This window comes from Coffea eugenioides, chromosome 11 (genome assembly GCF_003713205.1).
Source record: "Coffea eugenioides isolate CCC68of chromosome 11, Ceug_1.0, whole genome shotgun sequence".
In the NCBI taxonomy this organism is placed as follows: Eukaryota; Viridiplantae; Streptophyta; class Magnoliopsida; order Gentianales; family Rubiaceae; genus Coffea; species Coffea eugenioides.
The window spans coordinates 47061266-47076653 of NC_040045.1; the positions used below are offsets into that span (position 1 = coordinate 47061266).

General features: G+C 38.0%; 2 protein-coding genes across 3 annotated transcripts; both read right to left on the minus strand.

Moving 5' to 3' along the window:
* Window positions 1-1609: 1609 nt before the first annotated feature.
* On the minus strand, window positions 1610-4065 carry LOC113752747 (beta-arabinofuranosyltransferase RAY1). Its single transcript, XM_027296816.1, is given in 4 exon segments — window positions 1610-1811; window positions 1866-2295; window positions 2539-2785; window positions 2980-4065. Coding segments are annotated over 4 exon segments (1950 nt in total). The 5' UTR covers window positions 4051-4065.
* Window positions 4066-7059: 2994 nt separating this feature from the next.
* Window positions 7060-15388, minus strand: LOC113751730 (arginine/serine-rich protein PNISR). Of its 2 annotated transcripts, XM_027295842.1 has the most exons (12): window positions 14756-15386; window positions 13358-13406; window positions 12698-12904; window positions 12018-12139; window positions 11736-11939; window positions 11457-11654; window positions 10752-10826; window positions 10614-10680; window positions 9382-10447; window positions 9228-9281; window positions 7538-7612; window positions 7060-7400 (listed from the first exon to the last, which is right to left on the minus strand). In XM_027295842.1, the coding sequence occupies exons 1-12, from the start codon at window positions 15170-15172 to the stop codon at window positions 7349-7351; spliced, it is 2586 nt and encodes an 861-aa protein (XP_027151643.1). In that variant the 5' UTR covers window positions 15173-15386; the 3' UTR covers window positions 7060-7348. The 2 variants fall into 2 exon arrangements, with proteins under 2 accessions (XP_027151643.1, XP_027151644.1); XM_027295843.1 differs by lacking the exons at window positions 7060-7400; window positions 7538-7612 and adding an exon at window positions 7856-8252 and having other exon boundaries at window positions 14756-15388.

Here is a 15388-nt window from a genome sequence, read left to right on the forward strand (position 1 = left end):
TGTCTTCAAAAACTACTAGTACTTTTTTTTCTGTTAAGCATGCATTTCATGTTTCAAGGATTAGTTCATTTGGTCCTGAGATATAGCTAACATCTCATAGGGCCAATGATGAATTCAGCTTGTGCCTCGTGTTAAAAAACAGTAGTGATTTCATAAAATAAGCAGATTTCACTTTTCTTCTTCATCTTTAGACCATTGAGCAGAACAACTCCAGCTCATTATCTCAATCCGTCCACCAGCCTTGTGTATACCAATTTCAGTTTTAATTTCAAAAAGCTAAGTATTTGTTTCTTAATTTTCACTTAAAAGTCAACAACTCGAGTACATGTACTCCAAGGGTGCAGAAATGGCCAACAAGAGGAACAGAAACAAAAAGGAGAGGGGCTTCAAAAGTTTGTTCATCTACTCAGACAAAAGATCACACAATCCTACATTGGATGCAAAACATGGAAAAGAATTGGAGATTTCCTTAATAACAAAACAAAATCACTTTTCAGAGTATCATGCCGTCCAGATATGTTTGATAAGAATTACAGCTGCCCGGTGAAAGAAAAGTGCAGATAAATACATCTGCGGTAACTCGTAACATTGGAAAGTATAAATGCATTCATGTAACTGCAGTCGAGACCAGTAATCAGCAGTACTGACATATCAAAGTTAATGCCAAAACGAAAAGACAAAGTTCCCTTTTACTGACCAAAGATGTTCACAACATGTTTTTTGCCTCACCCTCATTCAGTACAAACATGCAAATTTGGTGAATGGAGAGCATAGAAGGAGATACACCTTGTATTACAAAGATACTTTTAATCTAGAACAAGACCAAGGAAGGCAAGGCAGAGTACAAAAGGATTTCGAGGATCTCTTTCCAAGGAAACATGATAAGCATCTGAGCGCACGCAAAGTCCAGATACAGTTTCTCTAGTACGTGACCACCAGAATCAGAAGCAAGACAAATTCATGGAGAAATTTCCTCTATAGACGTGAGGCTGGGCTCCCACTCTAGTTCCTTCCATGGTTTTGGCTTCTGGATTGGTGGTACGAACGACTTCTTCTCTTCGAAGGTTCTTCTTAGCAAACAACTGGACCGCCTATCATTGGAAACATAAAAGTCCTTCGCAGAACAAACAAATTCTTCTGAACACTCAGCTCCTACATCTGCAACATCCTTTATCAACAACAGTGGCTGCTCACTTCCCTTGAGTTTTTTGACATTCCCTTTCTGCAAGTGTCTACGTTTCAATTTGCGAACAGTAGTGCAGGGTACCATGTAGTACTTCTGCCCAGGCAACAAAAAATCATCTGCAGAGAGAACAGATTCATGTGGCCGCTTGAAGATATCTGGTCTGGCAACGCACATCCCAGGATGCTCCTCCATTAACAGAGATGCAGGAATTGGATGTTGATACCGCTCTTCCCGGCCACCTGCATGAACTATCCTGACAGTGGTATCCTTAAATTGTATGCTTAATTCAAGTGAAATATTGGCAACTCTTAGTTCCTTATTGCTTTTGGATTCTTTCTCTTTGTACCTGATTAATCCAAACTTAAGAGCCCACCTCTTCAGCATTGATGGCAACCAGAAGTCCCCACCTTGAAATAGCTAGCATTATGGTCCGATGGCTATGAGAATTTGATTATCAGGAGTTTCAATGTAATTAAACTTTGTCAATGCCGGCTTTGTCTCATGGCAGTCTATTGCATTTTTATCATTTTCCCAAATTACATCCGCGGCAAATCCAAGAGCTTTAAGGAAGTATATACGGACAATCAAATTCCTCCTTGTATTCTCCTCCACGTGAATATCAAAGCTTCAAATGAAGATAAACCAAGTATCCACCTTCGTTTAAAAATAGCTTGTCAACCTCGTGGTCCTGTGCCAATTTTGCAGACACATTCTTGTACCAACATCATACTCCCAAAGTCCTGATAACACCTGGCGTTCTAACTTTTTCCTTCTCCCACTAATCCAATTATTATGGATAACAAAACACCCCCTCTTCATACAGGTTTCACTGACATTTCTTTCCTCCCACAGATTTTGGTATGCACCATTTGGAAAAAGATCTCTATCCAAGAAATGAACAGTCATATTTGTTTCCGGTTCTAAGCATCTGTCATCACCTAGACGATGGAAACCACCTTCACCACATAAGGTGTCATAGAAGCTAGGTTGCTCTGAGAGATTAGAAGTTGATGCGTGTTGCACGACTTTCTGCAATGCTGCAATTGTTGTATCATCTGACTGAACGTAATAGAAACCAGAGTTGAGGCGTCGTGGTAAGTTAATTGGTCCTGCAAGCATGAGCATGAAATCATAAATTAAATAAGATTTTTCCAGATTGTCACGTTGGAGGTCAATGCCTTATTTCATATCAAAGTACAGAAAAATGAGAGACTCGCATAATAAGGAAGTTTTACATTCCATCACTTGTATTTTATGAGTAAGATAGCAAATTTATTATGAGGGGCTATTAGGACAAATCTGAAGCGTAGGGAGTTTTCATAGCGCAGGAGTAAAGCTTTTGAAGTTAATACCTGTTATGTTATACTCATCGGACTGTGCGACCAGAGTTGCACGACCAAAGGAACTAAGCAAAGGCAAGGGGTTTTTGAACCAATACACATCAACATCACTCAATAGTACATTATAACCCAGCTTTAATATCTGCAAGACCATCCTCGACTTGACTTTGGTTACTTTCTGAAAGCATTCTGTTCCAAAATGGCAGTCGTCAAAACTGACATTTGCTGGAATATCTGCATACTCAAGAACTGGTATGCCCTAGAAGCATGCAATAAATTCCTTCAGGTTTATCAGAACATGGAGAAATGCAGGAACTAAACAGATGGATAACAACAACACTTTGAGATGATATGCATACACACCAAACTTTGATGATGGTCATTTCACATTCCTCCTAAACTTAAAAATAGAACCAGACATTCAATCACACAAATAATAGAGAAGCATGTCACCTGCAGAACCGCAAACTCATAAATTTCATGGTCAATAGCACAGACCAAAAAGTTTGAAATCTGGAGGTGGCGTAGTCTGCAGACCCAGCTCATTAGCATGTCCTTATAACTATATCCAGCAACCGCTAGCACAATTGTCTTATTCTGGTCTGCACGCATTGAAAGAAGTTGTTCTAAGGAGAATGGAAGAGAAATTGAGTCAGAACTCTGCAGCTGGTCCTTCTGAGAACAGTTTTCAACCCCTTGACGTGACTTCATTACATTAAGACAATTCAGAATTTTCTTTTCTGTTAATGGTCCAGAAATACCTTGATTTCGTAAACTAAATGATACCGGGTCTCCCAGAGAAAAAGCAACATCTTGTTCTGAGTTTATCAAAAGATAGTTCCCACCACATTTAGAAATTCTAAACAAGTTTGAATAATTAGCTTCGTGAAAAGAAAATGACCCATAAAGCTTCCCCAGGTGAATGTTTCCCATGAACTCCCAATTCCTCTTTTCAATATCTGAATGGTTGGAAGCTTCCATTAATTCATAGTACACGTGGTTTATATCATTCACATAGGTATTTGAAAAGGTCCAAGTGGCATCAATAATCAACCTATAATCAGACGACAAGGCTTCAGTTAATAACCAGTGATGGTGAATCCCCTTTCTGTACAAAAAAGGAGGCAAGACTCCATTATGCAGCGGAAGATTGCAATTGTTCCATGCCATTAGCATTCTTCTTTCACACAATTCCCTCTGCAATTTCTGAGCCAAAAACCCCTGCAAGAAAGAGTACAAATTTACTGTGAATTCTCTTATGGTCCATGAAGTCTGAATCTGTGACAGCTTGCTTTATACCGTTTGGCTTGTTAGTTTCTTCCCTTCATCGGCTACTGACTTCTTCCAGTCCGCACCCCAGCGAACTGGAGAGTAGGACAAGTTTTGTGATGAAGCAATAAGTAACCAGTCGTGATCAAGTTTGTGAGCAAATCTCAAAGTGGAAATGAAATCAGGAAAGAGAATTAGTTCTGGATCAATCAGCACAGAAACATCTGAGTTCGATGTCTGTGCTTTGGCCACCATTGAATGAAAAAACGGCGTCCCAAGGAACCTACAAAAATGAGAATTTTCATCAGCTGCACAGTGTCGCTGTCAGTAATTATCTGTAGCAAACTAACCAGAAACTTGTCGGATCCCACTCTTTTGGTCAGAACACATGCAATCCTGTTCGCGCAAGGCTTCTACCAACAACAATTCTAGAAATGAAGATTCATTAGAAAGTGTAGGGCTTGTACTAGGTAGAGTGGCATCATAAGAGCTTATTAGTGTTGTCTATTGTATAACAAGCGAAACTACTAATGCCTAGAAAATGTCGACACTTGGATGTATTATAATTTATACGAAAAGACAATAGCAAAAATCACTGGACAGTTTAAATCATCGAGTCTACAACGTCGGACTTTATAAATTTAGCCAATTAATCAAGTACATAGCTTTCGAGACTTACGTGAAATCGATATTGGGCTCAACTGATACCCTGGAACCAAAGGCTGTTGCAAAAAAGACAGCAGAAGGATCTTGGCTAAAGAGCACAACGTCAATATCAGGTGATAGACCTAGCCATGATCTGATAGCGAGACCCTGTCTTTCTCCAAATGAACCCTCAAAAGGTCTTGGTGCAGCAAATATGGTGATCGTGGGACCAGAGGAATCACTAAATCCATTGCCAAAAAGCTTTGGCTTCTTTAACTGATCCTTAACAGAAAAAGACAACATCTGAGTAGCATAAAAGCTAACACCTATCAAGAAAATCCCAAGCAGCCAAACCAACCATATCCCAAGAGCCAGTCTCTGCCAATCAAAATCAGTCCACTTAAAGCCAGAAAAGACAATTGAATCAAAACTAACAAAATATATGAGCAAAGTGATGCTCAATAGGATGCAACTGTATGAAACCAGACCTTAAAAAAGGGAAAGAAAAGGGGGCTGTAGAGCTGCATTGCTGCTGTTTTTGTTTTGGTTTCTGAATTGCAGAACATACTGGATCAAGGCCCGATGGGTTTGACTTAACTTGGAGGCAGATTTTAAGAGAAAGAAGGCAACTTTAACGGATGCAAGAAGTTGAGGAATGTGAAATGGCACTGCCTCCACTCCCGGGGATTAGCAAGAAAGCCGCCGAGCCAAGTGGGCTTGTGCAAGACATGTGATGTAATATCACCATTTTCACGCTTCACAAATCACAATGAAGTTTTTTTCAACAATAGTTTTGTGCAGCTGGAACTGCCTTTTTACGTCGGAAAAGGAGCGGGGTTTAGGACTTAAAAAATGGTGGAGGAGAACCTAAAGCAAGAAAGGTCAGCTATCTTTTCATATAAAAGTCAAATGCTGACTTGCCCAACCCAACAAATCTGCTGGGTCCCAAATTCCTGAACTCTGTTTCGGAGTTTATTTTCGTTAATTATTTCAGAAATCTATTGGTTCCTTTGCTATTGCGTCTTTAGAAGCATTTATACAACAAAATAATAGTGTTATAACTATTCTTAAATAAAATTATCAAGTGGTAGGACAAAATGTGGTAAAAAAAATATAAACAGCTTAATTAAAGATGCATTCAGAATAATTTTTCGATCATTTTTTAATCTCACATATATCACATTATAAAAAATGTTACAGTAATTATTTCAAATAATATTTCAAATAATACTCTATTCAAACATACCCATACTTTTTCAAATTCCAATTACTCTCTCAATCATTAGATCTCTGAGATGCTAAATTCAATTTATCGTATTACTCTTTTTTCCTTTCAACGGGCCTAACAACTATACTTCTTAGTCCTGTTTGTATCCATGGCTATGTTTGGTTTATAAGCTTCTATCACCGCGAAGTCATATTGTAGTAAATTACACTTAAAATTTGGAGAGGAATGGATTGGGTGATTTAAGAGAAGAAAGTGTACGTGAGAGATGTCAAAATCGAGTTCTTCCACCTATACTAAAAATATATATATACACACACACACACTTACGGTGTGTTTGTTTGGATTGAAAATATTTTCTGGAAATCATTTTCAACAATTTCCGATGTTTGGTTGCTTTAGAGTTGGTGAAAATACTTTCCATAGCAAAAAATTTTCCTAAGGTCAGTGTAAAATAACTTCCCTAAACGAGCTAATAAAGTTGGTTTTCGGATGATTGTGATTGAAACTCTCAACAAAAGAACATTACTTTTAAAGAAGATGAAAGACTCAAAAGCTCATCAGGAAATTTACTGGTGAACTTACCTATGATTCTATTTCCGACAACTTTTTCGGAGCAATTTTGAATACAATTTTCTCTTTCCAGACAACTTTAAGATCTTTTTCATTCTTCATTCGAATTCGTTTTTGTTTCTCCTTTTCTTTTGGAACTCCAATATCTTTGTGTCAAATTGCCTTGATCTTTCTATGAAAATTGGATTTGGAGTTTATGGATCATATTCTAGCGATCGGTGAGATTACATTTTCCTCACCTCCCAATCAAGGAATTCTCCTAAGTCAACTATGGATCTGCTACTCGATCTCAAGTGGTAAGAAGATGGATTTCCGCGGGTTAAGGGTTTGTCGGCTTGAGGTGGCTATGTAGCAGTTGGCAAAGAACAGTGGTGGTGGTAATTAGTCATAACCGTTTTGAGGGTAGGAACAAAGCTGCAAAATTGCAACCAAACACCAGAAAATTATGAAAATGCAAATCTTTTCCTGGAAAATATTTTCATCATGAAAATGCTTTACATCGAAACAAACGGAGCCTTAAAATCGTTCTCTGACATTCATTAATCACATAAGCAACACCTCTTGTTCCCACATTTTGGCACGGCCTTTTGTTTCTAGTTCTTCCCTTGCCTTTCTAAGCAGATATTGATTTCATTGACCCCCGCTCGTCTACAACGATTCGTGAGCTATAGAAAATTTCCACCAGCTGGTACAGGCAAGCAGCAGTTCCATCTTTAATCATTTTAACTTGTTCCTTTTCTGGCTGAAAGTTGTTCGGTCTTTACCAACCCTTTGGTGTTTACAAAGAATCTACTTCTTTGATGAATACTACAATGCCAAAATTCGTTGACATGAGTTAATCCAATTGTAGGACAAAAGGGAAAAGAAATCATCCCATGGTTTGTGTCGAAACTAGGAGCTGGCATAATTACATTGAAGATGATCCAAATGCAGCGCTACATATTGCCTCTGTAACTACTACTTACAAGCAAAACAGGAAAGCCCTTGGGATGATATAACAAACCAGTCTCCAATATTTGCATTAACAAGAACGAAAATATCTGGTTACAAGGATCTTTAGGCACAAAGTTTCTGATTCGGGTATCTTGCATCTCCATCCAATCTTGGGTATCATCTTTTCCGACGACTAGGCGACCTTGACCTCGATCTTGACCTTCTCCCCCTAAAATTGCAAAAGATCAATTCATATGCTACAAAAATTCACGACTTCAAGATAGATGTTCTTTCACCTTAGTTGCAATTGATGGATGGTTATATTCAAATAATTGAAACTTTAATTAGATATGTCCAACAACATACCTGGAACTCTCAAGAGAAGAGTAAGGAGAATGCCTGCGCTGAGAGTGCTTGCTATGAGGAGACCGCGAAACTTGTCTATAAATGAAACATTGCATACTAATAGAGTTAAAATATAACTTTTGAACACGATTTCTCGGCCTTTAACACATTATGCTTTAAATGATAGGCCTGTTCGCAAACTTATTGTGGTCCTGACAATAATTGTTTCAATATTTGCCAAAAAGCACTCAAGGTCAAGGAGTTAAGCTAAAAGCTTTATTAAAGCAAAACCATCATCTGGACGAGTTTCCCTCACAGTGCCTCCTAAACAAATAATCATAGCCAATATGATACCTCATTCTTCTGATGATAGCAAGCTTTAGAGAATTGAATGTCAAATGTCAAACAAATAGTATCACAAAGATTTTAAAGAGAGAAATTAGTTTCTTCTCAACCATATTTATCAAGAATCACAGGCAAAAGCCTCAGCAAGTTCCAAAGCACGTTCCGAAAAGAGAAGCTACATAAAATAGTCATTCTTGACTTATTGCAATAATCAACATTTGCAAAATGCACGAGGAAAAGGGTAAATTTAAAAAAGGAAAACAAGACGCCTCTTTCACATGCTCTACAGAAAGCCAACAGGCCAAGAAACCTATTTCTGGTGTGACATAAAGATCACTGAATCCCAAAGACACAGTCTATGCGACATCACTGATCCTTTCCAACCCTTAACCTGTAGAGATTAAAGAAATATTGCAAACCAGAACACAATTACCAAACAGCTCCTGGCTTGCACAAAGTAGACGAGAAATAACAGCAAATCACTAACAATGCTGTTTACGTAATCAGCATCTGAACCGTAAATTGCGTGCTCTCAACATTACCAGTTGCTTAGTTTTTTTTTTTTTTTTTTTGTGCTGAGGGGTGAGGGGAGAGAAGAAATCAAATTATTTCAGGCAGGATTTGAAAATTTATCTACATCCAGCATTAGTAAGTTAGTATATTAAGAGTATTTCCATCTTGAGTCATATTCCCATGTGATTCATATATCTGATTATACGCTCTTGTATCTATGTCAAGTTATCCAGCAGTCAGCCTGAAGCAAAATCTGTTCTATGCAGATTAATACCTGATTGTTATCAATTACAGTTGTCAAGGAATAGAAGATGGGTAATACAATGAACTAATCAATCAATTATTAATAGACAAAATCAGATGAGAAAAAGCATCAGCAACAGAAAAAACAAACTAAATATGCCCATAAATAGTAATAATACACCTCACATAAGGTGACAGAAACTTCAGAAGTTTGCGGAAAGCCATAGGCAATTCATACAGAAAAACACAAGAAACAAGAAAGCCCATATTGCTCATACAATGACTTATGCTTTTAATTCTTCTTAAAACTTGGACAATATTTGGAAACAAATAAGAGAACCTAGAAGCATACGAGCATGAAGCATAATATTCTTAAAGCCAACTGTCAGAAAAAGGCACTACAAGTAAGTTATATTAACAAGGGCCTTTAAATACAGCACTTCACGTATCATATACAGCTTCACAATTTTGCATGTTAAAGTCAATTCAACCCTTTTCTTTGGAGTATTAATCCTAAACAGCATTCATGGTCTTACATGAAAAAAAAAGAGACCACAACAGTAAGAATAACAAGAGTGTTCCCAGATTATTGGGAGACTAAGATAAATACCTTTTCCTCGACCTGACAGGAGATGGTGATTTACGTCTCCTTGAGTGCATCTTTCTGCAGGCCAAAAGAAAATATAAGCAATTCTTTTGTCCTTCAGATGATAAGTTGAATAAAAAATAAAAATGATCAACAACTATTGAACTGAAATACGAACTTTTTAGAATTATCTGATGATTCATCACTTGAATCATAAGCATGGCCAACAACCAATCCACCTCTGTTGTCTCGATCCCTACCAGTGATGGAAGGCGAATGGTGTCTCTTATGTCTGCTAGATTCATTTGAGTTTCTACGACTAGATTTTTCTCTTCTATCATCCTCAGTTCTTTCCCTTTTCCTATCATTTTCTTCTTTACCACTTGATCTTCTGTCTGCATGCCTCTCCTTATTACCCTCCTTGTCATAATCAGGAGAGGCCCTTTTTCTTGAATCAGTATCCTTTGCTTTTTCTGAAGGTTTAACAACTCTTTCTTTTAAACCATTTTGATCATCCCTCCTTTCCTTTTTCAAGTGCCTCTGATCACGCCTACTATTTGTTCCCTCTTTCTCATATGCACTCTCCTTGTCAATTTCTAACTCTCTGACAATTTTCTCAACCGCATTTCTTTCTTGTTCACGTCTATCATTTTTATCTAACTTGTCTCTAGTTTCTTCACCCGAAGAATCACCCATCAGTGACCTTTTGGAGCTGTCATTTTCAACGATGTTTTCACTTTGACCAGCTACCTTTGCAGCTAGTGTGTTCATAATCTTAGAAGCAATGACACCATCCAGCACTTCACGCTCAGCCACTGAATCGGATAGTTTCGCTGCCTCTGCATCCTTTAATCCAAAAACTGCAGCATTATGATTTACTGTGGTAGCATTTTGACTATTACTACCGAGATCAGAACGCTCTTTATTTTCTTCCTGTGAACCACCATTATGAAGCACATCTGTGCCTTTCGATAACTTGCTTGATGTTGACTGATGCTTCACACTATCTTCCTTTATACTTTGTTTACCAAAACTCTCAGTTTCATTGTCCTCATCATCTGAGGCATAACTAGCAAGACCGAGCAAATCCCCACCAGAGACAGAACTAGACTTTTCACCAGCATCATAATAATTAGTATCCTTAGTTTTCAATGGTTGGAGAACATTCGAAGAGGCTCTGGAAGTTGCAATGATTGGTCTAGAAGTCTCTGCTTTATCATCCTGATTGGAAACACCATCCTCAACTAAAAAAAATAGAAATAATAATCTGAGTAAGCATGGACAGAAATCCAATTAATACTTTGGATACAATCAAGGTAAAAATGCAATAGGAAAGGAAAAAGATACAGGAAACTCAAAAAAAAGGATTTGTGTGTGTGTGTCCGTGCATGATTTATGCACAAAAACCACCTTCAACCGTGGGATCATCTTCATTAAGAACTTTCGTAGCAATTTCATCAAAAAGTTCATCAGTAACCTATCAAGATAACACACAGTCAAAACCTGAGTGAATAAGAACAAAAACTTATCAGTTATTCCAAGTGCAACCTTTAAAAGAACTTCAGTCAAAACGCGTTTTATCTCCTGATTTATTGCGGCAGTTCTTGCTGCTTCCACATCGTCCTAAACAACAATAGGCACCATATCAGTACAACAATGACCCACGAAGAATAAAGAAACTATGACATGAAACAGAAAATTGTTATTTTACAAAGGGGCCAAGGAAGGAGGGGAAAGAAGTCATCAGCCCAGAAGCATGCCTGAAAATACTTAAATTATAGGGGAAGTTGTAGGTACTTATCCATAGCTACTCTATCAAGCTATTGAACAAACTAAATATTTTCTACAAGAAAGATGCAAACTAAAGCTAAATTATCAAAACAGTAAACCATCAACATACAGCTCTTCAGAGATCGGAAAGAGCCAGTTAAAGCATGGCACACTTTGAAATCTTAAATCACTTCAAGATTTTAAAAACAAAAACAAAAAATAAAAAAACTTCAAAATGAATGTTTTCTTCGATCGATTGATAGAAATATTCCAGACCCTTTCCCAAATGCGTCATCAAATTTTTCCAAAGTTCAAAGTTGACTTGTTTGATGTTTTATTCAGAAAGATTCAAAAGGTAATCTTTTCCACAGCCCAAAGTAACAAGAATTGAAGGAGGAAAAAAGTTCAACAGTGAGAATATTCCCCTTTTTCATGACTAGCTGTATATATTAAAAATGATACATAAAAAAAAAATCAGATAACCTCGTCATCATCCTCATCCTCGGTTGACCTAGGAGAGTCTATGCTTTTGCTATCCCCCTGATCACCCTTTCCATAAGATTTATCTACAGCTTCATCTTCAATTGATTCAATATCCTCTTTTGGAAGCTCTACAGCCGAACTCACAATTGCAGGTTTCTTCTTTATTATTTCTTCTCGAAGCCAGTTGGGCACTGAAGCCTGAAAATATCAAAAAATGCAAGTATATATGCAATGATCTGACTGTAAAAACCATATTTAGATGCTTTTACAGGTAAGTACCTTTTTAGGGCGCTCAGAAACAATGGAAGGCCCAAAAGCATCAGCAGAAAAAGTTGTCCCAGGATGCATATCAGGCCCTGCACCAATTCCAAAGGGAGCAGTGACAGATGACACTGTTGGCTGGAAGCTTGGTCTGAGCATCCTTCCAAATATTGGTGCAGAATGCCCAGAAGCTGGAGGAGGTACTGGCACCGAAGGATCAACCTACCAATATAAGAACGCCATTAAGAGAGCTGAATATGATTGCAAGATAAACATAATAAGCAGGATAAGAACAACCACCTGAGGTCCTGACGGGAGTACTGCAGGAACTGAAGGATAAACCACTGCTGGCTCGGTTGGAGGGACAAAATTATAGTCTAGAGCATTGGTTGCAACAGTGTCTATGCCTCTTGTGGGGTCCCCTGGTTAGAAAAGATAACAATCAGCAAGCACGCAAAACATCAGGCATTTCCACCTTGGACAACCTAGAGAACTTGGGATGCCTGAAAAAAAACCTTACACAAACTTGGAGAATCAAAGAGCTAAATACTTCCTTCTTTAATTTCCTTGAACTGTGCATATACTAGTCTACCTTATGTCTTAAGCAGTTATACCATTGGCTACCAGGAAACTGCAAATTGAGAGTTCAATTTTCAATTTTCTTCACTTGTTTTTGCTCCTTCAATCGCTTATCATTCACACAACTTTTCTTTACCATTTTCAATCCGTTTCACCATCAAAGAGCAATATGATCAAAAGTTATATGCTTCAATGAACCATGGAAGTCTAGGAGAAAATGTATCCCGTATAATTAAAGAAGATTGATGTCCGTGTAAGTCATAAACTAAAAGCTCAAATAAAGAAATGAAGATTGTCAGAAGCATTATGCATGTATGCTACTAGTAAAGCCAACACACATAGAAGCAATTCTCAAATTAGAAGCTTCATGTGCAAAAGCAGTGTGTTAATTGTTCTTTTACCTGCAATAGAAGAATAACTAGAAGGTACCTCCTGCTGATGGACCGATGGACTTATAGAAGAATCTCGTCCAGGAAACACAGCAGCTGAATCTCCAGTTCCATCTTGAAAAGCATATGGTAACTGCTGAGGCTGCTGGTTGTCTGATGCAGCTTTAGCAGCTGCCCATGCCCGGGCCTTGGCAGCCCAAATTTCTTCATTGGTATGAGCTACAATTTGAGAAATACAATGTATCACATCATATCATTATGACAAGTAAACTGCAGGCCAAAACAGCCAAGCATTTCATTTATTACTTTTATTTGAAAGGGAAGAGGAATTATGACATCTTTGTTGAATTCAGATTAATACGGCAATTAAGAGCCACAGGATCCAAAAATCACCCTTAAATCTAGTACAATTCAAGCTTCATTAAAAATTTTAAACTGGCAATGTACATCAGAACCAACAACTTTTCTACAGGAGCTAAATAAAAGTGAAGTAGCCTCGCCTAGCATGTCCAACACCAACATGGCAAGTACAAAATAAATAGACCATGCAGAGAAACATGTTTTCATCTTTTTCAGTCACTTATTACCAGACAAGTTAAACGGGATGATGTAACAAAAGACCAGAGGCAAGAAGCCAATCAATATGAAAATAAATAACAGATGTTTGCTTACCTTGATACTCCCAACTTTGATGATGACCCCAATTAGCAGTCCCCCACTCCTACAAGCACATAGAACATTGTAATAGATGTATAATCTATAACACCTGTAATATAATTCACCAAAACTACATAATAGTAGATGGATTATATAATCCAGTAACTAAAAATGAATAGCAACAATCCACAACTACAGCAAGCCAAGCTCTCTGTCCACCTAATGGTCTTTTGCTTACAAAAGTAAAGCTCTAAAAAGAAAAGGCACCATTGCATTTTCCTTGCATGCATACGTATCAGAACAAACTGTACTTTCCCTCAATGGATATTAAATTCATTTTACTGGCTAAAGAACAGTATAGCCCGAAATCCCTCAAATTCTAGAAGAAATTTCAAATTCCATTTAAGAACCACTCAATATGAGGAACAGAAAAAGGCTAGCATTGAAAACTATCAAGTACTTGATTTTAGGATAAAAAAGGAATTCAATTTTAAAGAGGCAACCACATGGAGTACAGTTGAACAAGAAAGGTGCATAATATCATTTCCTTTATGATTCTAAATTTTAAAATTACAAAAACAATAACTTTAACTTCAACAACAACAACAACAACAACAACAATAATAATAATAATAACAATAATGATGATGATGATGATAGTGGTGGTGGTGGTGGTGATGATGCTATGACTAGATTCACATGTATTCCCTCATTTGGGAGAAGAAAGGAAACCAACGCCCTTTCTTATACTGTTATACACATCTTAAGCCAATCCCTAGTTTATATGGAGAATTTGAATGCAGGAAAACCTTGGCAAAATAGGAACTCATGTTAGCTGATTTCCATCTTTTACTTATTTGTGAACCATGTTCAAATTCTTCCAAATCATCCTCATTTTCTTTTTCTCACAGAAACCTTTCTAATCACATTGTTATCCTTTATCACTTAATGCTGCCACTTCCTATGAACCACCACGAAGGTATATTTGCTCATATAAGTTCCTCCTTCACCCATTCTAAGCTCTTGTATAACAACTAAATGGAAAAATCAATCAACTAAGTGGAATAATCTCATTTTCCCCCCTTTTTACATCAACTGCCTGATAAACGTAATGAATCTAGCCTGTTTCCAACTTCTGAACTTGTTAATCACAGAAATGGAGAGAGTGTAGCGCATGAATTTGGTCATAAGCCAAAAGACATTACTAGTGCTCCATTTCCTGTGTTCAGATTAAAAATAACCGAGATGATTATTTATCACACTTTAATCCCCTTATATATTTACTCATCCTCCGTACAATGAATCAACAAAAGAAAAATACAGCTACGGCTAAAACAACACACACCCCACCTGTCAAAGATTGGGGAAAAAGAAAAGAAATGTAAAGCTATACATTATGGATTGAAGGAATACCTGATTGACCTGGGAATACGACTGGGGAATCTGAGGCGGTGGAACATGCGGCCGAGGCGGAAGAGAAGCATGCGGATGAGGAACCGGAGGAGGGTATTGGTTGACTGGAAGCGGATGTGGCGTAGGATAAGGAGGAGCGGGAGCCAAATGATCGGAATGTGGTGGTTGTGGTGGTGGCGGCGGTGGTGGCCACTGCTGATGCGGCGGCGGGACATGAGAAGGAGGAGGAGGAAGTGGTGGTTGTGGCGGAGGAGTAGAGTGCTGGTACTGAAATTGAGTCGAGTACCAAGGGTTAGGTGGAGGAACCGGCAATCTCTGCGCTTGGTGGTGGGGGTGGTGATGGTGGTAGGGATCTGCTGCCATCGACGGCGGCGGTTGCGGAGGTCTCATATACCCATGAGGCTGCTGAAAATCCATTCCTAATATTTCGATTTCTGTTCTTTTAGGGTTTAGGGCTTTTAAGGCTTCGATTAATCGTAAAAGAGATGATAAAGAAGAAAATTAACAATATATTATATTATAAATACGATTTCAATTCAAGGGATTTGGCGAAGAAAGAAGAAGACGAAGACGAAGACGAAGATGAAGACGAAGCACTTTCCTCCATGTAGCATAGAGGACATTTTGCTCCTT